Source organism: Aotus nancymaae, unplaced genomic scaffold (genome assembly GCF_030222135.1).
Source record: "Aotus nancymaae isolate 86718 unplaced genomic scaffold, 86718_ANA_hifiasm-v0.15.2.pri h1tg000011l, whole genome shotgun sequence".
In the NCBI taxonomy this organism is placed as follows: domain Eukaryota; kingdom Metazoa; phylum Chordata; class Mammalia; order Primates; family Aotidae; genus Aotus; species Aotus nancymaae.
This window is the reverse complement of record NW_026988422.1, coordinates 32,386,724-32,412,283: the sequence shown is the minus strand read 5'-3', so window position 1 is coordinate 32,412,283 and position 25,560 is coordinate 32,386,724. Positions and strand designations below refer to the sequence as shown.

The 25,560-nt window shown below is 45.0% G+C and overlaps 3 protein-coding genes across 3 annotated transcripts; 2 read left to right on the top strand and 1 right to left on the bottom strand.

Moving 5' to 3' along the window:
- Positions 1 to 152: 152 nt before the first annotated feature.
- RNASE13 (ribonuclease A family member 13 (inactive)) lies at positions 153 to 877 on the bottom strand. Its single transcript, XM_012465996.2, has one exon. It carries the CDS (start codon positions 875 to 877, stop codon positions 416 to 418), a length of 462 nt encoding a protein of 153 aa, XP_012321419.1. The 3' UTR covers positions 153 to 415.
- Positions 878 to 8,831: 7,954 nt separating this feature from the next.
- Positions 8,832 to 10,780, top strand: LOC105726527 (ribonuclease 8). The gene is made up of 2 exons (XM_012466007.2): positions 8,832 to 8,998; positions 9,489 to 10,780. The coding sequence occupies exon 2, from the start codon at positions 9,529 to 9,531 to the stop codon at positions 9,997 to 9,999; it is 471 nt and encodes a 156-aa protein (XP_012321430.2). The 5' UTR covers positions 8,832 to 8,998; positions 9,489 to 9,528; the 3' UTR covers positions 10,000 to 10,780.
- A 14,122-nt stretch (positions 10,781 to 24,902) lies between these two features.
- LOC105726531 (ribonuclease 8) lies at positions 24,903 to 25,560 on the top strand. The gene has a single exon (XM_012466021.2). The coding sequence runs from the start codon at positions 24,903 to 24,905 to the stop codon at positions 25,461 to 25,463; it is 561 nt and encodes a 186-aa protein (XP_012321444.2). The 3' UTR covers positions 25,464 to 25,560.

The window sequence follows — 25,560 nt, the reverse complement described above, 5'->3', positions numbered from 1 at the left end:
AGGGTGTTGGGGATGGGGAGGTGAGACTCAGAGCTGGTGCCTGTTGCCATGGTGTGAGCTGAGGCCCTGGGCCTCCATCCAGGACTTAGGATCTGGCTCAGTGGGTGGACAGTCACTGCCAACTGGACAGAGTCAGCTTCTTGGGTGGGTTTTACTGTCTCTGGGAGAAGGAGGATGATGAGGAGATGGGACTGAAGAGGGGGTAAACAAGCTGGAAAGAACCTAGAAGACAGCACCACTTTGCATGGTGATCAAAGCCCTGGACATTTTCCTACCCACCTGGTCTTTTGGGAGGGGACCCTGCCTGTCTTGGAAGTCAGGAAGGAAGTCTTGTTACAGGGATCAGAATGTTGGAAATGGAGACAGGCCGGCCTGTGGTGGTAAAGGTTGGGGAGTGGCTCAGAAACTAAATGCCCTAATAGAGACCAATGATACCTATTGGCTCAGCCTCATACTTGCGGGAGCAGAGTAGGTGGGCCCTTTGGTTGGTTTCAGTGCTATTGTAGTAGCAGCTGATGGGTGGCTGTCGGTGGCTCAGGGAGCAGACTGTGATGGGGAAGGCATCCTTGGTGAGTGTGCAGTATTCATTGTAGTTCTCACAGAAGCTCTCACTTTGCTTGCAGACCTTCTGGATGACTTTCCAAGGGGCATGCATCACATAATGGATCTTTGGGCAATGTGAAGTTTGCATCTTGCCCCTCACATAGGCCATCAGACCATTACAATAGCCCTGGAAACCATTTGGGTAGATAACCTTGGGATAGTCGACGTTTAGTATACGGAAGTTCCTGACGCCAAACTGCATCTTGATGTCCGTGGCCAGAGTTGGCCCTAGAACAAGCTGGAGGAAAAGGAGCTTGGTCACAGCTGGTGCCATTCCTCCTGCTGGTAGAGTTAAGGTGGTTGGAGGCAGCAGTGAGCCTAGAGTGGCTGTCTGCCCCATCCCAGAGCCTCCAGCATTCCCAACCCAACGGTACTTCAGATATCATCTTACCCATAACCCAGTCCTCATGACCCAGAAAGAGAAGATGCTTGCCCAAGGCCACCCAGCCAACCAGCCACCTTCAGCCTTTCCTATTCCCTTGGTCCACCACAGAATCTCAGCCTCTGCAGAATCTGTGAGCTGCAACATTTGCAGAATAAGAGCTCTAACTGGTCCTTGGGTAAGAGACTCTTCCCAATTATCCCTGGGCCCCTGGCATCCCTGCTAGTAAAAGATGAAGAGAGGAAAGAAGGAGCAGGCTGACCTGATAATTCTCTGGCAGCTGGGAGGAAGGACAGGAGCTGAAGACAGCTGGTTGGGGACAGGTATTCTTTTTGCCTGAGGCCAAGACAGCCAAGAGATGAGGAAAGGCTAGAAAGGTTTCTGGGTAAAGATCAGTCTGGGAGGAGGGAGTGTCCCCTGAGTTTGATGGGACCCTGTGCTGAGGGGGTTGGATGGGTGGGAGGAAAGAGGCATTGCTATCTGTCTCCTCTCTGGTATCATTAGAACACTTAGTTCCAACCTCCTTGCCAAAAGTTCCTAAGTGCCTGGGCTTCCTTTGATGTTTTCTCTGTTCCATAGGCTCCGCTCTTGTGGTAAGGTGAGTAGGAAAGCACTGTTATGTTTCTGAGGAACAAAGTGCTTCTTATTCCTAACCCTCAGAGAAAAGAGGGTTCGCCACTTTGTCATCCCACTCACGGGAGCCCAGGAGGGCATGTACTCAGGGGCCTCCCACCAAAGTGCTGGGCTGAGAATCAAAGACCTCCATGTGGACTCCCCACAGCCCCCATCAGCCTTACTCCCGTCACACCCACAGCCCTCGCCTGTGACCTCAGGCCCTGTCAGAGTCTGAGCACTGCTAGATATCTCTGCATGCTGACTCTGAAGCCTCAAACTTGGCAGATTGGATTTGAAAGTATAACCTGAACCTGAGGGGCCGTGGATGCCAGAGCCTGGAGTGATCCATTTCTTGCTGTTGGGTTGTCTCGAGTAGTTTGCCGTGCTGGGGAAAGGGCCACACTCCTCTCTTTTTCATCAACACCTCGCCTTTCATCAGAATCAAAGAGCTAGCTCCCTGGAGCCTGCTAGCCCTCGCCCTTGACTTCCACAAGTCATTCAGCCTTGTCTGTCTGCAGGGTGTCTTACAGATTTGGGGCTTCCTCTTAGAATAGTCTTTTCACTCTTGCTGGACAGCAGAAGAGTGGAATCAGAACACAGAAAGCTGAGTGCTCCAAGACCCCCAGTATAGCTCAGGAGGAGGGAGGAAGGCTGCAGAGACAGATTGGTGTTCCTCCTGCACAGCCCCCTAAACTGGCACTTTCTGACAGCACAAACTACAGTCCAAAATGGAATCCATGCTCCCCACAACTTGTTTCTCTCCCTGTGTTGTGTGTCTCAGTTTCCCCGGTTATCTATGCAAGAAACCAGAAAGTGATCCTAGACCCCTCCACCTCCCCAGTCCCAGCTACTGGGAGGCAGTTCTGCATGGTGGTTAAGATCAAGGCTTTTGAGTAAAACAGACCAGGAATTGAAACCTGGCTCTGCAGCCTACATGCTGCATACCATCTATCTGTTTACTAACCCACTGAAAGCTTCCTTGTTTCATCTTTCATGAGGATAGTATTTTTTACCTCACAGCAGTATGAGAATTCATTAAGATGTATATCAAGAGTTTTTAGCCCAGTGCCTGGCACATGGTGGGTCTTCAATATGAGCCTGAGTCCATCAGTCTCACAGCCCTGACAATCTTAAATCTTTCCCAAGCCCATCTCTTCCCTTCCTATTTCTTCCTCAATGGATGCTCTTGCCTCTTCTGGACACCACACATTCTCCAACTCCAGTAAGACTCAACTCAAATATTTCTCTTATACAACTTCAAGAGAAAAAAACGTAGTCCCTTCTTTTGTCTAAAACTCTGCAATAGCTTGTTTCTCATAGAGTAGGGGTGCCCAATCTTTTGGCTTCCCGGGGCCACATTGAAAAAATTGTCTGGGGCCACATTGAAAAAATTGTCTTGGGCCACATAAATACACTATCACTAACGATAGCTGTTGAGCTTAGAAAATGCAAAAAAAAAAAAAAAATTTCATAATGTTTAAAAAAGTTTACAAATTTGTGTTGGCCTGCGTTCAAAGCCATCCTGGGCCATATGTGGCCTGTGGGTCACGGGTTGGACAAGCTTGTTGTAGGGTATAGTACAAACTACATCTCATAGGACATGAGACTTCCCATGATCTTGCACCTGCCCATGTGTGCAACTGCATCTGCATCCGTGCCTGCTTCCCACCTTGTCCCCCACCTCCTCCACGCCCTATCTCCTGCTGTCTCCTCTATCTGGAATGCTGCTGCTGCTCCACTCCTTACCCTCATCTATTCCATGGTGCTAGCTCATAGAAAGACTCAACCCAGAGGTCCCACTTAGAAAGTCTTTGCTTGGCAGACCTCCCCAAGGAAGTGGGCACAGTCAAGCAAGTGAGGATAAAGCCCACATGGGCAGGTGGTTCCTCTGTATTCTTCAGGATGCTCAACAAGGCAACACTGGGTGGGCACCAATGCAGGGTGGTGCCTGAGCCTGGCTGACTCAAGCCTTTGCTTTGAGGAAGCCAACCACATTGTCATCCCTGCCTTGAATCATGCCACTTCTTCCCTGGTCCCTCAAGTCTGCAGCTTCCTTGAGAATAGAAAGGGACTTTTTATACCTTTTGGCCTTCCTCTTCCTTCACTCCCCACCTGCCCATCACCGCTCTTCACTCCCCCGACCCGCCACCACTCACTTTGGCATACGCAATTACAGAAACTGAACAGCACATTATAGAGGAACACATTCAGGACTTAAATGATTTAATAATGATGAGTCTTTGGGTTACCAACTGCAATCCTGGTGATCTGTTCCCTAAAATCCTGTCCTAGAGGTGCTGATGCATAAGATTACTTCATCCATTCTGACATCCTCATCATGGTTTCATGTGCTTCCCAAGCCTGAGATTTGTGGGATTGTTACCCCATTACACTGGGCTTTACATACACAAGCATTACCTTAGGAATGAAAAACTAAGTTCTAGAGGGACGGTGGCTTGCTCAAGGTCATGTGTCTAATTCAGTAGTTCCAGGGACAGTTTGATAATGTCTGGAGACATTTTTGGTTGTCACAACCAGGAGTTGCTACTGGCCTGTGGCCAGGGATATTATTCCGCATCCCACATTTCACAGGACAGCTCCTGTAACAAAGAGTTATCCAGAACAAGATGTAAATAACACTGAGGTTGAGAAGCCCTGATCTAAATAATTAGCTAATCAAATTTCTTAACAAAAGCAGACTTACTTGTGTCTTATGTATTAAAAAGAATTGACAAACATCTGGGACTTCAAAATATTTTGTTAAACAGATTTTGATTGTGATGGTGCCGATTCTACCAGCAAAATGTGTATTGATAGTTCACCATTGAAACAATAACGGAGTTGCTTTTCCTGTAAAGATGACTCTCTGCATGTGATCATTTGCACATTCTCTCCCTGTCCTCCCCAGTGGGAAGCATTCGCAGAACAACCAGCTAGGGTGGCAGGTGTAAGAGTGACTCCCTGTGACTGAGGAGAACCCCAAAATTTTGCCATGATCTCAGTGGCATTACTTTTTGCCCTGTCCAATTCAAGTTGCTCAAATAGTATACTGTGTCGTGGACAGTTCCTGGGCTGTCCTTGAACCTGAAGGATTGCCTCAGCCATCTCAACCTTCTTCCCATAGTGTCACCTCAAGCCCAGGGCTGAAGTCCAGGAGCTGCACTGTCAGTTCCTCATATGCTAACCATCTCTGTGGGTTGGCAGCAATCCCACCTTCGACTGGGATCATTCAGGAGCAGATGGAATGCCTTCTAAAAGTTGAATCAGGGTCACTTATGTGCAAGGTACCATGCTATGTACTGTGAAATGTGCAAAAGAAGTGTAACAGGAGATCCTCGTCTTATGGGAATTGACAGTATAAGAGAAAAATAATACATACATATGAAGGAATAACCAATGATTCAAGGCAGAAAATTTTACATTCTGAAGTCAGTAAATGCTGTAGGAATTTAGAGGTGAGAAAGATGTCTCTGAATTGGGAGGGTCAGAGAAAAGTACCCTGAAGGGTCACCCTGGCTTGGGAATGGGTCTCATGGTGAAGTTAGAAGTTAAGTGGAGATAAAGAGGGTTATGGAAGACATGCTTGAGAAATGGGGGGAAACCAGTCTGGCTGGGGTTGAGGCACTCAGTGAGAGAAAAGTCAGAAATAAAATCAGAAAGACAGGTTTGCCCGATTATGGCAGACCCTGATTACCAGGCTATGGAAGTGATACTTACTCTGTACGTAAATGGGGAGCTGGGCGGGCTTGAGAGACAAGGCCCCAGTGAAGCCTCTCACCCCCAAATCAGTTTCCTCTGTCCCCCATCCTGGCTTGTCTAAAGGCATTGGCCTGCAAGCCAAGGATTCCAAACTTCTGTCAGTGCTGCCTCCTCTTGACCCACAGCTGTTCCGGGAAAGGTCATGGGAATTCAAGGACCTGAAGCAAGTCCCACATCTGACCTCGACTTGTGTGTGTTTCACTTTCTCAGTCTACAAAAACGAGCCCATTACCTTTGTTTATCAAAGGATCAACAAAATTAGGATAACAGAACTTGGATCTGCTCTTGCTTGGAAGGAAAATTTCATGGGCTTTCCATTGGTATCCAGAGGCTGTGTGGAACTCCGGAAGACAGAGAGGCTTGGCTCTGAAGGGTAGGCACCAATCCAGGCCCGGCCCTCCTCCCTCCCTTCCCCCTTCACTCCCTCCCAGCCAGGCAAGAGGAAGCAGCAGCTGTTGTCCTGTGGGGAAGACAGGCAGAGGTCCACCTGGCACTGTTGGGATTTTCACAACACCCGCCCCAACTTAAACACACACACACACACACACACACAACAGCAGCCCAGGGAGAAGTTGGGCCAAAAGCAGTGACTTCGGTGATAGAGTGAGAAGGAAGCAGGGGTAGAGATTGCTGGTATGAGGGACTTTTTCTTTTCTTCTGTCTTTTCTCCCACCATTTGTCTTCTGCTCTTGCCCTCTCTCTTTCTTCCTCCTGTGAAACTCCTGAACCAGTCTCTGGCCTGATGCCTGAATCTTTTTGTTCTTTCTAACCTTATTCCCCTTCCTCCATCTTTTTCTGTTGCCCCATGAATGTGGTGAAGGCGAAATAGCAAAATTAGCCTACCAAGTGCAAGGTGAAGCAGATCTTGGATGCTGGATGGTTTAGGCACACAAACAAAATCACCTCCCTTATCCAAATAATTGAGGCAAAGCAAAGGTTTCAGCTGAATTGCACATATGGTAGGTTCCACTCTATTTCGATTTTCATGTGCAAACTTAAACCTTTACTCTCTTTTCCCTTTGACCTGAGGCAGCAGGGCCATGTTTATTTCACTTTCACACAGTCCTAAGGCAGCCTTCTATACAGCCCAGCATACTGGAGTTGAAGACCAAACTAGGATAATTATAATGCACTTGTGTTTACAAGTGCAGGGGGAAGTTAAAATTGTGGCTTGAAAACATCTCACTCTAGGATAATGAGACGTGGAAAGGAGGCCGAGCTAGGCATTCAGATGAGCTAGCAGCCTCCCACCCAGCCTCCACTCAAGGGCTGGACTGGCCTAGTCTGCTTTAAAACGTGGCTTTTATCTCCTAATATTCATGTTTCTGCGGCAGCAGGGGCATAATTCTTTATCCAGAAGTTCAGCCCGCAAAGCTTCAAACACCTTAACAAAGAAGTGAACAGCTGTTCCCCCAGCCAAGGCCTGGCTGAGGGCAAACCAGAAGAGCCAGAGGCCTGTGTGAACTTGTTCTTGATTCTCTTTTGCCATCTAGTGGCATTTCTCATCTCCAACATCACTTTTTCTTCTAAAGATCCTGACCCTGCAATCCACAGCTGTGCTGTCCATCTACTGAAATAATGTCCTCCTGGCCTCAAAACAAACTCCCCATCCTCTGACTCAGAAGCATAAATTCTGGGTCAGAACACAAATCTTATGATCAGGATGGGTTGTGTGACTTCTCCACTGTTATAATCCACACAACAGCCAGATAATCCTTTAAGCAGACAAGTCCTTTATTCATCTACTGAGAACCCTCCCAGGGTTCCCTATCATGTTTGGAGTAAAAGTCACAGGCCTTCAAATGGTCTCTAAGTCTTCCCATGACCTGGTCTCTGGACCCTCTGTGGACCTCTCGGTCACCTACTCCAGCCACACTGGACACACTGCTGTTCCTCCAGCACCTTAGGCATCTATCTGTTCCGGGGCTTTTGCAGTGCTACTGTGTTCAGTGTGAACATTCTTCCTCCAGATAATCAAAGTTCACTCTTATCTTCAATTCTCTGCCCCAGAGTCAGCAACTTCAATGATCTTACATAAAATTACTGACTGTCAACCCCTAACCTGTCCTACTTTTTTCCCTGGCAATTATCACTTTGAGCAAAGTATACATTTTTTTTTACTGTCTTTCTCCAGTGGAATGTAAGCTCCACAAAGGCAGGGATTTTTGTCTTTGTTGTTGTTGTTGTTGTTTGTTTGTTTGTTTTTTGAGACAGGGTCTCACTCTGTCACCCAGGCTGGAGTGCAGTAGTGCAATCACGGCTCACTGCAGACTTGATCTCCTGGGCTCAACCAATCCTTTCACCTCAGCCTCTGGAGTAGCTGGGACCACAGGCATGCACCACTATGCCTGGCTAATTTTTCAAATTTTTTGTAGAGACGAGGTTTTGCCACATTGCCCAGGCTGGTCTTGAAATCGTGACCTCAAGCAATCCTTCTGCCTTGGCCTCCCAAAGTGCTAGGATTACAGGTGTGGACCACTGTACCTGACCATTGTTGCCTTTTTTGTTCAGTAATCTATCCCAAGTACTTTGACACTTAATAGGTGCTCGGTAAATGTTTGTTGACTGCATAAATGAAGCATGTCTGAGATTCTGAGATTATCTACTACTTACAGGTAAATTCTGAAAACAAAAATTCTATTCACCTCAGTTTCACAGGCCTTCTCACCCACAGAGGGCGATGCTCTGCCTTGTGTCTCGGTTCTCCTGAGTGTCATATTCCAAGCTCACAGGAACCCCCAGAGTAGCACTGACCCAGACACTCCACACAGTTGTAACCACCACAAGGAGCAGAACATACAAGGTGAAGGAAGCACTAAGCCAGGATGTCGAGAGTGGCAACACCAACAGCGTTCTAAGCACAAACATTTGTATGAAAGTTTTGCAATTTTCAATAAAGAGGGGAGGGAACAGGTGAAATTGAGAGGTGTTGGCTGCCTTCTCCAGGTAAAGCCATGTGGCCTTGGTTGGTACCTGGAACTGGACAGTCCTGGAGGAATGAATCGCTGTGGAATGGCTTTGCTATTGGGGATGGTGCTGGGTATCATGACCGTGATGCTTCACCCACTTCCCTCGTGTCTCTTCCATCTCCTCTGAAAGATAAGCAACATCTTCAGATGACAAGGAACCAGACAAAACATCTTCCTAGGCTGTTCTATCTGTACCTCAGGTCAGAGAAGAAGCAACCCTTAACCCCACAGTGACTGACTTTTCCCAGGATCCTGAGTCAGAGGTGCGTATGAGAGGACATAAATGACAACTCTTCCTGAAATTGATTTCAGTTGACACTGGGTCAGGTGCTTTATTAAAGAGTCATTAAAACCATGTGACCAGAGGACAAATATAGTCTTTGAATGTGACGATTCAAGCTTCCTCATTGCTGAACATGTTTAGGCAGGTACAGGTGTCCTTAGGTATCCATGTATTTGGGACATGTAAGTGGAGAGGTATGAACCTGATTCATTTCCTGATCCAATGATGCTCCCCAGCCCTCCCCCAAACAGAGGCAGCACAGCCCGGGCCAGCTCTTAAGACGTTCAGGAGTGAGAAGAGGCCCTCAGAGTTCTGACAGCCCAGCAGTGTGTGGGTGCAGCCCCAGCCCACTGAGCAGAAGTCACAGCAAGAAGACCAAGTGCAAAGGTGAGGCTGCGGCAGGAGCTGGGGAGGAGTGAGGACAGAGAAGGAAGGATGGGTTCTGACCAGATGAGAGTACACTCGCGTGAATGATAAAATGGATAAAGGAAGGAATGGATTTAGGGGAGATGAGGACACACATTGGGGAAAGGGGAGAGTGATGTTGGGGATGGAGGTGAAAAATGGAAAAGAACGGGAACACAGAGGAGATGGGAATGGGGAAGGGGAGGGGATGAGACACAGATCCAGGAACATGGGGACACAAAAGAGATGAGACTTGAGGGAAAGGGGAGAGGACAGAGTGACAGGCAGCAGGGCCAGAATGAAGGGAGGAGAAATACAAGGTGAGAGATGGGGCCGCAGTGGACGTGGACACACAGAAGAGGCAGAGATGAGACACAAAGGGAGGAAAGGAGACAAGCGGGTAAGGAGATGGGCGATTAGCTCATATGAGCAGGTATAGGAGGACTAATTTCTCGACTGAACACTGTCCCAGTGACCCCTGCCCTCTATTCTGACTGTTCCCCCTAAGAGAGATGGCACCGGCCAGAGCAGGATACTTCCCCCTTCTGCTGCCTCTGCTGCTGGGGCTGTGGGTGGCTGAGATCCCAGTCAGTGCCAAGCCCAAGGGCATGACCCCATCTCAGTGGTTTAACACTCAGCACGTGCAGCCCAGCCCTCAAGCATGCGACTCAGCCATGAGAGACATCAACAAGCACACAAAACGATGCAAAGACCTCAACACCTTCCTGCACAAGCCCTTCTCCAGCGTGGCCGCCACCTGCCAGACCCCCAACATAACCTGCAAGAACGGCCATAAAAACTGCCACCAGAGCCATGGGCCCGTGTCCCTGACCATGTGTGGGCTCACCTCAGGGAAGTACCCGAACTGCAGGTACAAAGAGGAGCACCAGAACAAGTCTTACATAGTGGCCTGTGACCCTCGCCAGGAAAAGGACCCTCAGCAATTCCACCTGGTTCCTGTGCACTTGGACAGAGTCCTTTAGGTTTCCAGATCTCCTCACTCTTCGGCTGAGCCTCAGGTCCCTCTCCTGGGCTCTGCACCACTCCTCCTACACCCAGAGTGCTCTCTTCCCCTCATCTCTTGGGACTCTGGTTCAACCTCTGCTGGGAGGCTGAAGCTGACACTCTGGTGACCTGAACTCTAGAGTCATGGCCTTTCATCTTTTTGTTGCTGTTTTCCCAGATGCTTATCCCCAAGAAAGGGGCTGAGCAAACTCAGGGCTGTGGGTTCCCTGGTCTCTGCCTTTGCACATGTCTCCCTTGTCCTCTGGCATTATGGCAGCATGACAAGGGGAGGAAATACATGGAAAAGGGGCCTATGATTTGTGGATAGAGCTGTTTCTGTTCCTGAACTAGAAGTCTTCCCCAGCTCTGACGTGGTAGTGAGGTGACCTGAAGCAAAGAAAAATATAAAGAAATACCACTTCATATTTATATAGTGCTTCCACGTGAACCCTCTAATCCCTTGTGATGTAGACTTGACAGGGATTGTATGCCTTCTTTATGGATGAGGAAATTGAGATTTTAGAAAGCTTAATTAATTAAATAGCTTGTCTAATTAGTGAGCAGCAGAACCTGGACTTGAACCTAGGTCTCCTTACTTAAATATAGCATACTTTCTACTCTACCAGTTGGGCAAGAAAGCAGATACTGTTACAGGGGCAAGAGGTGAACTAGGTAAGAGTTCACCCATGAAGAATGAGTGCTCTGAAGAGCCAGTTACCCTGTATTGGCTGCAATAAAGCTCATTACCTCTCTAGCCAAGAGATTGTTTATGAGGTGCTCTGGCATCTTATTCATTCTCTCTCCTCTCTCTAACTGCCCCTCCCGCTTCTCTAGCCCACTGCTCTTCCAACCTAGGCCCTGGGCCTGGCTCTGGCTAGATCCTCTTGGCCTGAAGATATAAGGTAAAGGGATTGCCTCAGCTTCAGCCCCCAGATCCAGGATCATATTTCCCTTGACCTTAAGGGACTTCCGTGGCCCTGAGCCTGCTCGTCACAAACAGGCTGGTGGGAGCTGCCAGAGCTTCCTTCCTCCTGATAATGATCTCCCCTGCCTGTTGCTTCCCTGGCTCTCCACTCTGGCAGTCCACCGAGGCCTGAGGGGTTGAGATGCGAAAATGCCATTTCCCTGTCCCCCTGGGCTACAGATACCATTTCTCCCTCTCTGGCGAGTGGAGCGGAGAAGATTTGGCTTGATATTGGCAAGTCCTGATGGTCCCTCCAGCATTACCTGATCAGCACCATCCCCTTCTTTCTTCCTCTATCTCAGTCTCAAACAAGCATTGTGTCCTCTGCCCTATTTCAAACCCAAATTTATTATAAGACATTCCCAGCCCTGCTGAGGATTCCACTCTACTGATCCCTCCCCACCAACTCCTGTGCTTTTTCACTACTGACCAGAGTCAGAGTAAGCTTTGGAGCCGGACAGAATCAGGTATAAATCCTGACTCCCCACCTCTAGCGATCAGCTGGTCTGTTTCTCTACAGCAAAATGAGAGTAATCCTACCTGCCAAACAGGATTGCAGATAAAGATGTGGAAATGATATCTATGAAACTCTTGTCAGCCCCAAGTACCAACAGGCAATAGATCACGATAACTAATAGTAGCAATATCCATCTTTGGAAAACACGCAGATCCAAGGCAAACCTCCCCACTAAGGTTTCCCCAGAGAATTCCTTCTGCCAGAGTGTTGTTCATGAGCGGGTTAGAGTACAAGCCTGCAGACAGAGTCCTGGGCCCAGAGAGCTGTGGTCTTGGAAAGAGCCGTAAGTTCCACGGTGGTTCTCACGGTGAAGCTTGGAGAAGACATGATACTCCCCGGCTCCACCATTACTGCTAATATAAGTAAAGTTTGTAAAATTCATACCTAATAAACAATTTAGGACAGTTGTGTCTGCTTACAGGTGTTACTTGTCTGTTAAAACTAGTCTACAGATTGTTTCGTGAATGCTTTGTCAAATTAAGAAAGTTAAAGGGCAACAATCTTTGAAGACAATACGTGATGGTGTATCTCGTTTCTAATAAGAAACTTTTTTGCCTTTGCTTTATCTTATTAGGGAGTTAGATGTCAGTGTATAAAACGTACTGTGTGGTGTAATAAGTTTAAAATAAACTCTTTAAAAAAGTGTGCTGAACTAGCCCTGTAGATTTGTCTAGTGCATGTGATGAAATCTGTAGCTTTATTGGGGTAAGGGCAATGCTCTGCTGGTTTACTTTCAAGTGGCTAGGGTTTTTTTAGTTTGACAGGTGCAAACTTTTTAAATTGGGCTTTGCTTTAGAAATTGTAGGGTGGGAGGAGGACATCTTAACTATGTCATGATTATATTTAGAAAATTATGGGCACAAATCTGAGTTAGCCTGAAGAAAATTGCTTCAGTCTACACAGTACCATTTTAAGTTCACGTAAAAGGTGACAGCTCCTGGTTCACTGTCACGGATTCATGGCATTCAATGGTGAGTGGTAGTGGTATAAACACTGGTATATTTTGAAATTGAATGTTAGATAAAATTATTAGCCTTAAGGTTGGTAAGCTAGTGATCAATGCTGGAGTGGGAAGCTGGCAAGCCAGTGGCCATTAGATAAATGCCTTTCAAGTGTGAGCTTAGGAGTCAACCCTAAAATACTTAACCGTAACACTAATTTGTGATCATTATGAATCCCTTCAGTCACATTGCAGGGAAAGTAGTTGACTATATATTTCATTCTTAGTCCAGTCAGTCTTAAAAACATCTTGGGTTACCCGCTCTGTCCACTCCCATAGGCTTCAGGAAAAGTCATACAAGTGCATGATTTCCAACCGTATGTGTTTTCTGCAGTAATTTCTCTTGTTCCTGGCCAAACTACCCCAAAAATCCTTACCATTCCACAGAGTTATGCCATCATTTATGCGCCCACTTTCGCTGTAAGTGTACCACCACATTGCATTTCTGTTTGTGTCATGTCTCTCAGGAGACTAGGCTACTATTTTCCAGGGCGAATTTGAGTGTAAAGAAAATGTAGACAAGGAATTGCCCAATTCCAAATTCTGACTTTGCTGACTTAATTTAAATGCTCGTTTCTCTGAACCCATTTTCTCCTATCTTCTCTGGGGGTTTCTAAAGGCTTCACTAATTGATTTCCAAGAAGTACTCATGGCAAGTTCATAAAAGTTCTTGAGACCTAAATTTCTTCTCAAGAAAAGGTCTTATGATTGTGTAGAGGTTGTTCCACTAAAGGAATAAATGTCCTTTAGAAAGAAAGAAAAAAAGAAAGGAAGGAAGGAAGGAAGGAAGAAAGGAAGGAAGGAAGGAAGGAAGGAAAGAGAGAGAGAGAAAGAAAGAAAGAAAAAGAAAGGAAGGAAGGAAGGAAGGAAAGAGAGAGAGAGAAAGAAAGAAAAAGAAAGGAAGGAAGGAAGGAAGGAAAGAGAGAGAAAGAAAGAAAGAAAGGAAAGAAAGACAGAAAGGAAAGAAAGAAAGAAGGAAAGAAAGAAAGAAAGAAAAAGAAAAGAAAGGGCGACTTCTCCGGCCCCTCCCGTCGGACCGCAGAACCTCGCCCGGGAGCCTGAATAAATTCCTTCACATTGGGGGAAAAAAAAAAAAAAAAAAAAAGGGCCGGGCGCGGTGGCTCACGCCTACAATCCCAATACTTTGGGAGGCCGAGGCAGGTGGATCACGAGATCAAGAGATCGAGACCATCCTGGTCAACATGGTGAAACCCCGTCTCTACTAAAAATACAAAAAAATAGCTGGGCGTGGTGGCGCGTGCCTGTAATCCCAGCTACTCAGGAGGCTGAGGCAGGAGAATTGCTGGAACCCAGGAGGCGGAGGTTGCGGTGAGCCGAAGGTTGCGATGAGCCGAGATCGCACCATTGCACTCCAGCCTGGGTAACAAGAGCAAAACTCCATCTCAAAAAAGAAAAAAGAAAGAAAGAAAGAGAAAGAAAAAAAGAAGGAAGGAAGGAAGGAAGGAGAGCAGATTATTGAACAATTCTAACAGAATGAGGGCCAATAAGTTGATGAGTTGGCCACCACAGCCAAACGACTGAGCGTAAAAATAACTACTACCTGGAAACAGAACATCGCGATTATCGAATGGACTGCTGGGATTTTTGAGTAAATCTGAAGTTTATCCAAAATCTGAATTTGTTTTGAACTCCTGTGATCACTACACTACATTCACCATTCTAAGGAATGATTTTCACTTGAGGTGCATGGAAAAGCAAGATACTTGGGGCAGCCGATTTTTCTCTTCATTTTATTCTTTTTCCACAGTCTACTTTATTGATAATCTTTTTTGTGGATAACATGGTTTTTCACAAAATTTAAAGTGGCTAAAATTATGCCTTTAATGCATCTTCCCAAAATAAGAAGAATTTCCAAATAAAACTTTTTTCTTGAAAGACTGATGACCTAAATAGCATTAAACAACCAGAAAGTCCTGAAGTAGTCTGTGGTGATAGAGTTCAGAATAGTTGTAGCCTTGGGGAATTGCTGACTATGAAGGGGCATGGGGGAGCCTTCTGGGGACCTGGAAACATTCTGTTCTTGGTCTGGTTATGTTTCCTGTGTGAAAGCTCATTGAACTATACACTTAAGATTTGTTTCAAGAAGCAGCAGGTGGTCATACAAATAAATAAGTAAAAAAAGATTTGTGTACTTTACGTGAGTTATATCTCAATTTCAAAAAAATCTTTAAAAAATATATACTTCTTAAGGAATTATTTTATTTATATAATAAATGATAATACACCAACCAATTCTAAAAAGATTATAATTAAATCATAGATAGAATTATGATAAGATCTAATTTCTATTGTTCTGCTTTGTACTATTTGTTAAATTAAATACTACTTGTGCTATTTATTAAATTGTTATAAATACCTTGGGTCAGCCGGGCACAGTGGTTCTCACCTGTAATCCCAGAACTTTGGGAGGGCTAACCAGAGCAGATCATTTGAGCCCAGGAGTTTGAGACCAGCCTGGGCAACATGGTGAAACCTCATCTCTACAAAAAATGCGAAAATTAGTCGGGTGTGGTGACACATGCCTGTAGTCCAAGCTACTCCGGAGGCTGAGGTGGGTGGATCCCTTGAGCCCAGAAGGTCAAGGCTGCAGTGAGCCATGATCTGCACTGCAGCCTGCCAACTAATTTCCTATTTTTATATTACCTGTCAACTAATTTCCTATTTTTTAACCATGTGTAAATTTTTGATAATCGTTTCATACATAATATAAACTTTTACAACCATTAATAATAGCATCTTTCTTAAAATAATAATATGCATTTATACTTCCACTAACGGACAGAATTCCAACATAAGAATTTTATTTAAGTTCACAAGGAAAATTTCACACCAAGTTACATCTAGAATGCTCACAAATATTTGGAAATAACTATTCAGATATTAACAATAAATCCAAATGATCTGGCCTGTTCTCATTACTGCTGCCCTACCTGTTTAGATTTGACGGTCACTCAATCCTTCACATGATCTTGATCACAGCCAAGTTTAAGGATGCCAGGAATGGTGATGAAATAGGAATTTGGAGACTCAGCCTTCCAAAAGCCAAAGCTGAGATACAAGAAAACAATAATTTGGGTCAAATACCAAAGCTGGCTGAACTGTGATGCATTCCTATTTGAAAGCTGAAGAATGGGAAAAGGAGAATGCTTAATTATAAGATATTCTGTTGCTGGGGCTGGGAGCATGGAGAGAAGAGGATGGTGTCCAGGAGAGCTCTGCCCAGTCTTATGCAGATGGACTTAAAGAGAATTGTTTCAACATTGGACCAAAGGAGCAGAAATGGAGTTCAGTAAAGACAGTAACCCAAGACCTGGAGCCAGATGAGCTGGCTCTCCTAGAAGGGAGACTATCTGGGGTAGACTGGGGAGGAGACTTTTCTACATGACTCTGGTTGCCAGAACTCTCCACACACTGAAGTAAATGAGCCCTAGACGCCATGAAGAGGGCCAACAGAATCACTGGGAAGAGAAGGATCCTTAGCTGCAGGGATTTCCTCTGCCTACATCTTGCCCTTAAGATCAGGACACTTTGGCCCTCTTCACAGTGTCTAGGGCTCTGGGGAATCCTCAAGCTATGGCACCAAAAAAGATACCAGTAGCAACAACATCCAGGGAGCCTCTCTTCTCCTTGGGAGAGCTTCGACTCATTTCCTCACATTTCTTCCATGCACCTGCACAACTGTCCTCCCGCTACCCCTACCCCACCACAAATGGGCAAAAAGAAGAGCAGTTATAGCTTTTACCAGGAAGCTTACCTGTGCAAGACTCCAAAACCAGTAAGCTTGGGAACATCCACGGAGCCACAGGGACATGAGAAAGCCCACCATTGCTAATGAGATCTTGTAAGAAGTCCATAGTTCCTAAGAGGAGGGGTAAAGAAAAATGTATGGTCGTGATGAAAATAGACACTGTGATAGAAGCCCTCTTAGCTTAGGGAGGTGGGAGTTTCCCCATCTATATAAACGGGTCTCAAACTCCTGAGCTCAAGCGATCTACTAGCCTCAGCCTCCCAAAGTGCAGAGATTACAGGTGTGAGCCAATGCGACTGGCAATAACGTTACCAATAGATGGTTTTGGGGCTTGAATACGTTCAGGGACACGGATCTTCACTACCACTTCACAGGAGTATAATGTAGATTAAAAGTAACAATACCTGTAAAGCGCTTAGCACAGTGACTAGCATGTAGGGAAAGTTTGAGAGGTGTTAGCATTTATATTTATCATTGTGGTGTCAGATGCTGAGTGGCCAAACCTGTGATGAGTGGAGCAGGCCTGACTTCCGTGACAGAAGAACAAAGGATTTAAAGAAGGGAGGCCAAACTCCTCATCCTCTTCTTGCCAAAAAGCTCCTAGCCAAGAGTAGATAAGGTTCAAGGGCAGACAAAAGGGACAATATGTATTAATTTCTCTAGATAAGGTAATTTGGGAGGAAGGAATGGGTACTTTGGATTGAAGGGGAAGAAAAGGCTTTGGAGAATTTCTATTAAGATTACTTTACTTAAGAAAGGTTTTTCTCCTCTCCACCCTCTGTGAATTTATGAATCCAAACATAAGAAAATAAGTTGGAGGACTTAGAACCACTAATTTTTGAGGGTTCCCTCTGTATTCCCTCCCATCCAAAGGGTTTGATTATAGTAGCAATCAATGGAGACAGGGCTCTAGTGACATTTCCAACTTCTCCTCCTAAGATATCTAAATTAGTCCTTAGGAAAGTTTACTATCTCCTCACCTCCATTGTGGAAACCTCTTATATTTTTCCCACCCTCTAATTCAGCTCCATTTTCTGGCTATTTTCCATCACTCAAAACCTCCACCAATGCATGTGACTCATGTCCAATGGATTGATTATAGCAGAAAAACATTGTGGTCATTATTTTCTGTGGTTTTTTTCATAGAAACTTAGTTGAGCTTACACATTTAAAACATAAACTAACTGTGGTGTGAATTAGTACCAATTCCTGCTTGGGTTGTGGCATTTAGCACAAGATGATACTTCCTATCTGCATGGCTTTGGGGCTCTTTCAAGTAGATAATCATAAAATTGCAATGCTGCAAGATATCTTGTCCAGTGATCTCAGAGATCATCTAGTCCTGTCTTCCTCATGTTGCAAATGAGCAAAGTAAGACCCCAAGGACTTAAACACCTTGCCCAAGATTACATGGATAATTTAGGCAAGAACTCAGGTTTTTTTTGAACGAGCCCTTTGATATTTCCAAAGTGGCACTCCAACTAATAGTATCAAATGGATCTCAGCTATTTTTCAAGATCAAATTTACCATACATGGACTGGCAAATCGATCTGCAAATGGGCAGACCCCTGGAGTTGAGGCAAAAGCATGTTCATCCAAAAGAGTATTTAGTGCCCATAATCCTGACACGTTGCATTTCTGACCTCCACCTGAATGCTCATATTGTATCAAAATAGAAAAAAAAAAGAAGTGCATGAGTAATTGATGGCAAGCTAGTCAAGCATGTCCCTGGCCATGCCATTGGCTGCTGGAAACATAAATAAGGATATGCAACAAGAAAAAGGGCCTGGACCTTTCATCTGCTATTCAGGACCAGGGTGAAACATTACAGAGATCCTGTTTGGTGGAGCTCCAGGTGGGCCTGAGATATCCCAAGCATTTATCTTTGGTAAGGTTTACCACTTTTTACCCTTGAAGTTGGCATATCCAGAACAGGATCTTCATGGTCCACTAGAACCTGAAGAGCAATATTTCCCAGAATTTCCCCTGAAGTGCTAGTAACTGCAGAGGAAGATTAACTAAAACACCCAAAGTAGTGCTCAATGAGCTTGGGCGTTCTCTGAAGTCTCCTTCTTTCACTTAACTAATATTTATAAAATAGCCATGCATATGAGTGTTTTATATGCTATCTTAAAATTTCATTTGTGGTAACAATAATGGATCCATGTCGATTTCCTGGTTTTGGTGCCTTGCTGTGGTTATGCAGGCAAGAGTACTTGTAATTAGGAAACAGTCACTGAAGTATTAAAGCGTAATGAGCATCATGTCTGTAACTTGTTCTCAAGTGGTCAGAAATGTTAACAATTGGGAAACTGAGTGAAGCATATAGGGGAGCTCTGTGTGCGCTTTCCGAAACTTTTATATACATTTAAAATTATTTCAAAGTGGAAATATTTACAATTTTTTAAAAATGTAATTCACTTGAATTTTTCTATCATACAATGTTATTTTCTGTAAAAATAATAATAATAATAATGCCTTAAATTACTCCTCACCCCCTAAAAAGATAGTTTTAGTAAAATTGTAAAGATGACATTTATCTTGTGACTTTGTGTACCCTCTGCACACATCTGTGTTCCACCTGGGGTAGAGTACACTGTCTTTAATGTTTTCCTTAACTTGTTCTTTGTGGGTTTCTATCTCTGACCAGTATTTCTTTTCAAGAACTGGGTGAGGAAGATAGGACAGTCATGGGGCTGGGGCATTGGAAAGGTCATTCTCATGCTGAAAAATGAGAAAACAGACGTAGAGCACTTGGAACTGTGACTGGAACATAGAAAATCCTCAGTAAATGTTAACTGTGATTGCTGTTGTCATTGTGGCCCTTATCACTCCTGGGAGGGCTGAAGGCTGCACGCAGGCTTGTTGTGGAAAGTCAGAGGTCTTACAAAGGTAGCCGGCCTATGAGGGGAGCTGGCATATCCAGGGAGCCACATGCCTCAGCTCTGGTTATGTTAAAGACTACATCCTCTCCCTCATGAAGATGAATCCAGGAGTGAGGGGACAAAGGGAGATAGTCCATCCACAGAGACAAGCTCACAGTACAAATGGGCACCTTGGGAAGGCCTCAAAGAGCTATATAGAAAAGACAAATGGACCTGACAGGAGACAGGGTTAGCCACGAAACAGAGCAGGGCTTCCTGAAAGGAGTGTGGCCACCGGATTCCATGTGACGGAGCTCTGCGGCTCAGAGCCATAAACCAGGGTCTACACCACAGGTCTCTCACCACCAGGAGGCTGTTTGAAGGCTGAAGCTTGAAAAACCCTGTGGGTGTGGCACCTGTAGTTCAAAGACTACCCTCATGGTGCTGCTGTCCTTCAGGCCAATAACCCAGGAAAACTTCTCTGGCACCCTCACCCACCCCTCCTGGGGTACCCTGAAAGAATTGGTCTTTGGGGGATGGTTGCTTATCCCCTTCTTTCAAGGCACCTTCTTTCATTCTAGTAAGGTGCTGGCTACTAGCACTTTGATGTTTCTTCTTATGTCACACAAGTGTCAGAACCAGGGGGCATTTCAGAAATTATTTAACGGAAACTCCTTGTATTATAAATAGTAAGGAGAATGAGAGGATCAGAGCAATGACTGAGTTCAACACACAGTTACTGAGTGCTCCTATGAGCTAGCCATGTGCCTGGCACTACGAAGATAGAGAAGCGCTGACGGACCTGATTCCTGTCCCATGAGTTTGCCATCTAGTTAGGAAGACTGGATGCTCTTACTGGATGAAAGAGTTAAATAGCAAAACAAGGCAGTACATGATTTGGAAACCAAATGACTGATACTATGAAACAGTTAATGCTAAAGGAGGTCAGGAGTTGTATGGGAAGGCTCATAAATGTGATCATGAGCGAGCTAATATGATCAAGAGGAGTTCTAAAGGATGGATGATATTTGAAGGAGGACTCGCAGGAAAGAGAGAAACATAGAAGCAAAGTAGAAGACAGCAAAATGTGCTGGAGACAAAAGGAAAATCAGGCTATTAGGATAGAATTTTGTTAGAATAGTTTGTGTTTGGAGGGAAGATGGGGAGGCCACTCGAAAGGGATGGATAGACCGGACTCAAGGTGAGTAGGAGAAGGCTTTGATTCCAGCCTGGGAAGGTTGGATGGCACCTTGCACACAAGAGAACCACTGTAGATAAACAGATGTTCTTTAGAGAAATGATGCAGGAAAAATGAACATTTTAATAAGATCCACCCGATATTATTATATATGCTTAATTAAACTCAGGAGAAAGGGCAGGCAAGGAGGCAGTTAGAAGCTGGTAAGAGTCATCCAGACAGGCAGTGGAAAGGGAAAGAAATATATACAAGAAAACTCATCAGACTAAATGACTCAAGTGCCCCCATGATTTGACCATGCTGGTTATTCAGTCTGTTAGCCTACTAAATGATATGGGGATGAAAGATTAGAAAAACTCAAAGGATACCAATATTTTCAACTGGAAGTGCCAAAAACAGAAACAGGACCTTGCAAGGGAAAAATCATGTTTTGAGAAAAGTTGAATTCTCAGACAACAGAACTGGCTGCCTGATATAACTGGTGGGTAGTGAAGGTCCCTGTCCCTGAAGGTATTCAAGCCCAAAACCCAGCTCTTGGTAATATTACTGCCAGGCACACTGGCTCACACCTGTAATCTCAGCACTTTGGGAGGCCAAGGCGAGTGGAACGCTTGAACCCAGGAGTTTGAGACCAGCCCTGGCAACATGGCAAAACCTGTCTCTACAAAAAATAGAAAAATAAGCCATGTGTAGTGGCATAGGCCTGTAGTCCCAGCTACTCAGGAGGCTGGCATGGAGGATCACCTGAGCCCGGAATGTAGAAACTACAGGGAGCCCTGATCGTGCCACTGCACTCCAGCCTGGGTGATAGAGCAAGACCCTGTCATAAAAAGAAAAAAAATATACTTCTGATCAGTGGAAAAGATAAGATTCGATGAACTCGGAAGTGCCTTCCCGCTTTGGTATTCTATGAAACTTGGTACTTGTAAGCTAGTGAAGTGCCTTGCCCAAGATCATGCAGCTAATTAGTGAAAGAGGTGGGACCAGAATTTAGGGCTGGCTATTCATGTCTGGTTCAGTATTCTTACCACTAAACTATTTTAACTTTGATTATACTCTGAGTTGCATTCTGAGGGGTGACCAGAAATCCCATATAAAAACAAGATCAGTAAATATTGGTTCTGAAATGAAACAAAGCTGCAACACAGTGTACAGAGTGTAAATTTGAGAGTCCGATCGAAGTGGCTCTGTCACTCACTCCTGTACGGCTATGGGCAAGTTACTCAACTCCCCTCACGTGGACATGGTTCCTCATCTATAAAATAAGCATAAATATTTCTATCTAATGGGGATGCTGCAAGATGAGTAAGGAGATGTTTTTAGATCGATTGACCACAAAACAGATTATACATACACACACACACACACACACACACAGCTGAGTTCAGTGTCAAGAACATAGTAGACATTAGAGATGACATTCAGTCTGCTTCTCTTGTGATCTGGTGGGAACAGGCATCGACCAATCAGAGCCAAGACTGGCTCATCTCCAAACGAGTACACACAAGGTGACTCAGTCCACAAGAGGAGGAAATGTTTAGACCTGCCCTGGGCTCCTGCTGCCATCCCCACTCTGTTACTTCAAAGGCTGGCAGCTTGGGTTTGTAACTGTTAATGAATTATCAATAAACAGGAAAGCAGTGTGGCAAGGAAAGATAACATGAACTTTAGAGCCAAACAGACCTAATTTCTAATCCTGGCCCTGCCACTTAATAAACCTGTGATCTTAACCTGCCAGAAACTGTTTCCTTTTCTATGAAATGGGGATAGTATCATGGAACACATAATACAGTTTGTATAAAAAGTTGTACACAAAGCACGATGCCTTGGCCCATGAAGTGCTTTTTAAAATGAGGTTTTTTATTTTCCACAAAGAACCTAGCACTGTACAGAACACATGTGAGATGTCCACTAAATGGTGGTTAGTAGCATTCCTTTCCTCCTGCTGCTGTCCAGCCCTGTGCTGACCTGAACCATAAGTAATGTGGTGTATGTTATCCTGGTGCCTTTAGAAGGTAGTAAATATTATACTCTATACTACCATACTCTTAGGCAGTTTACCACTCACCACACCACCTTGAATATGTAAGATATATATTCCTCGTTCAATATCACTTTTGCAGAAATGTATCTGAAAAGATTTTTAAAGTTTTACTTTTGAAATTATTTGACTGCAAGTAAGTTGTGATGGGCACTGCTCCTTCTGCATTCAAGGTACTTGGGAATTCCTACAAAATGAGAAAACTAACAAAAGATTGTTTCCCAATGTAGTGAGCTTTTTGTGTGTGCCAAATTTCAAAATAAGTGAGATCAACTTCATGTTACCTTAGTGGCAGGTAAGTAAATATTTTTTACTTGATTCTATATTTGACTTTTCCTGTATTGGAGCCAATATATTTTTCCCAGTCTCAAATACTTTAGGCCCTTGGAAGCCTCCCAGATTCTAAGCACTGAGCCTCTAGTTCTTAATGGATAAAACAGCCCTGAGTCTGCGGCAGTTGGGAAAACTCATGATGAATGACTAGGATCAAAATACACAATCAAAGGAACCCCTTTCCCAGGCCTCCCTGAGTGAGGCTGGCCAGCTGCATGGGCCAGCACCTACTTGAGGGGAAAGCATGTTTGCAACTTAATTGGAATCAGAGCTTGCAAAGTCTCTGATCAGTCATCTTGGTTGGCAGTAAATGTTTAGGCCAGCCCTGGGATCCTGCTGCCATCCCCACCCTCTCACTTCAAAGCTTGGCAGCTCCCGTATGTAACCGTTAATGAATAATCACTTGGTAACCCTTCCATCCCAATGAGAGAGGCTCAGCTGAGGGCCTGCAAGTGAGAAATGACTTCCTGGGGCAGGGGGTGGGAGGGAGCAGTGGAGAGGGAGGGAAAGATTTGTTCCCTGGTGCCCAAGTCAACTGCTTGCTGGGTAATGTTTTCCTGGGTTCAAAAATCAAAGTTTTGTTTGCTTTGTGGGGAGGAGTGTATGAAGGGATCCCTGCTGTGGAAAGGGTGGGTTCTATTGGCAAACCAGGCTCCTCCACCATGTTTGCCTGAGATGACAAACATCTCAGAATTTTTACATTCAGCAATGCAGATGCTAGGAGCCTCAGTGATTTTTGCCACTTGGGAGAGGACTTTATCCCAAAGGCAGAGAAGTGACACAAAAATCCCAGAGGTTGAGAGACTGAGCGGAGGCCAACACACTATCACCGACCTGAGAAACCACAGTGCAAAACGAGTTCCCCAACTGCAGTCACTTTCTGTAACCCTGGACAATTCCACAACATCTGCTTCCCACCCCTATTATATTAATAATATGCTAACTATACATTTACTCATTGATTTGAAATAATTCTTTAAAATGAAGCTAAGTAATGCCGTCTTTCAAAGAATGCTAGTGTTACTTCATAAACAGAAGTAAAAATAAATGTAATGAATGTCATCCAACTTTTAAAAATCCTACCCAGATACTGTTTTCAGCTGAAGATGCAGCCTGAGGCCTGTTGTCTTTATTGAAAAGGAGGAAACAAACACTGGAAAGTGTAAAAGAATTCACCTTCTTGCTCTCAGAGGAGACTTTCTCCTAAATGTTATCAGAAGGGTCTGAAGAAAATTACTTAAGGCAATGTGCACACACCACCTAAAACTGCAAACAGAAACACACTGTGCTCTGCTCCTATGGGAAACTCTTTCCTCTTCCCTCTTTAGCTTGGCACCAGCCCAAAGGGATGGGTTGAACATCAGGAAGCTCTTAGAGCCAGCTCTGCCACTCACTCGGCAGCCTTGGGAAGGGCACTTGCCCTTTCAGGAACTCGAGCTCCTTCATCTTTAAAATGAAGGAGTCAACTGAGATGATCTCTAAGGTCCCTTCCAGCCGTGACCCTCTATCCTTTCAAGACATTCTCCAGCAGGGCAAAATGTCAGGCGTGGAAAGAACCCAACTTGCCATGCTGCTTTGCCAGCTACAGCAGCCATCCCTTCACTAGGAGTGGCCTTTTGTTCTAACTTCCATGACAAACTGGGCCACAGAATAGGGAGAAACGCATTTGACTCCACGACCTTAATATCAACTCTTTCGGAAACACCTAAGTTAGCCCAACAGAACACCTAAGCTAGTCCAACATGGACCCTTCACATGTTTTTCTTCAAGATCTAGTTCCTCTTTGTGATTTCTCACACTTTCAGAAAAGACACCTCGGAGTGTGGGAAACACAGGAGTTAGGGACCCTGAGAGGTCTTGGTTAAAATCCTGTATTTGACCTAGCTGTGGGATGATGGGGAATTTTCTTAACTTTTCTCAGCTTTGTTTTATTCCTATATATATAGAGAGAGAGAGGAATTTTTTAATGATACATATAAAAACATTACCCTTCATATATATATATGAAGGGTAATCATTTTATGTATATATGAAGGATAATCATACCTCATAAAACTATTGTGAGGGATAAACAAGATAAGTGTTTATTAGAGGCACAAAAAGGCACATTATCTGCTGGTACTAACCAATAGAATACAGGGGTGTTCTTCACTATCTTAGGCTGTGCATTGCCCTGCAATAACTGACTTAGGGTATGAAATTCTTAGAAGGACTAGCCAGGCTCCCCCATGATGACTTATTCACCCACCTATCTCTTCCCTCTGTTCCACTGTCCCCCTTAGGAGAGATGGCACTGGCCAGAGAAGGATGCTGCCCCCTGCTGCTGCTCCTGCTGCTGGGGCTGTGGGTGGCTGAGATCCCAGTCAGTGCCAAGCCCGAGGGCATGACCTCATCTCAGTGGTTTAACACTCAGCACGTGCAGCCCAGCCCTCAAGCATGCGACTCAGCCATGAGAGACATCAACAAGCACACAAAACGGTGCAAAGACCTCAACACCTTCCTGCACAAGCCCTTCTCCAGCGTGGCCGCCACCTGCCAGACCCCCAACATAACCTGCAAGAACGGCCATAAAAACTGCCACCAGAGCCATGGGCCCGTGTCCCTGACCATGTGTGGGCTCACCTCAGGGAAGTACCCGAACTGCAGGTACAAAGAGGAGCACCAGAATAAGTCTTACGTAGTGGCCTGTGAGCCTCCACAACAGGGTGACCCAGAGCACTCACTTGTTCCTGTGCACTTTGATAAAGTTGTGTAAGGTCTGCTGCCCGCGCTCTACCCCACGCTCTGCAGACTGTATGTGCTGCTGTTCCTCCCTCAAGTTCTTTATTAATCCTTGTTTCCCATTGCAAATG

Bases quoted from the DNA above. Each gene is read 5' to 3' on its own strand.
- LOC105726531 (XM_012466021.2), top strand. From the start codon at position 24,903: ATGAAATTCTTAGAAGGACTAGCCAGGCTCCCCCATGATGACTTATTC.
- LOC105726527 (XM_012466007.2), top strand. From the start codon at position 9,529: ATGGCACCGGCCAGAGCAGGATACTTCCCCCTTCTGCTGCCTCTGCTG.
- RNASE13 (XM_012465996.2), bottom strand. From the start codon at position 877: ATGGCACCAGCTGTGACCAAGCTCCTTTTCCTCCAGCTTGTTCTAGGG.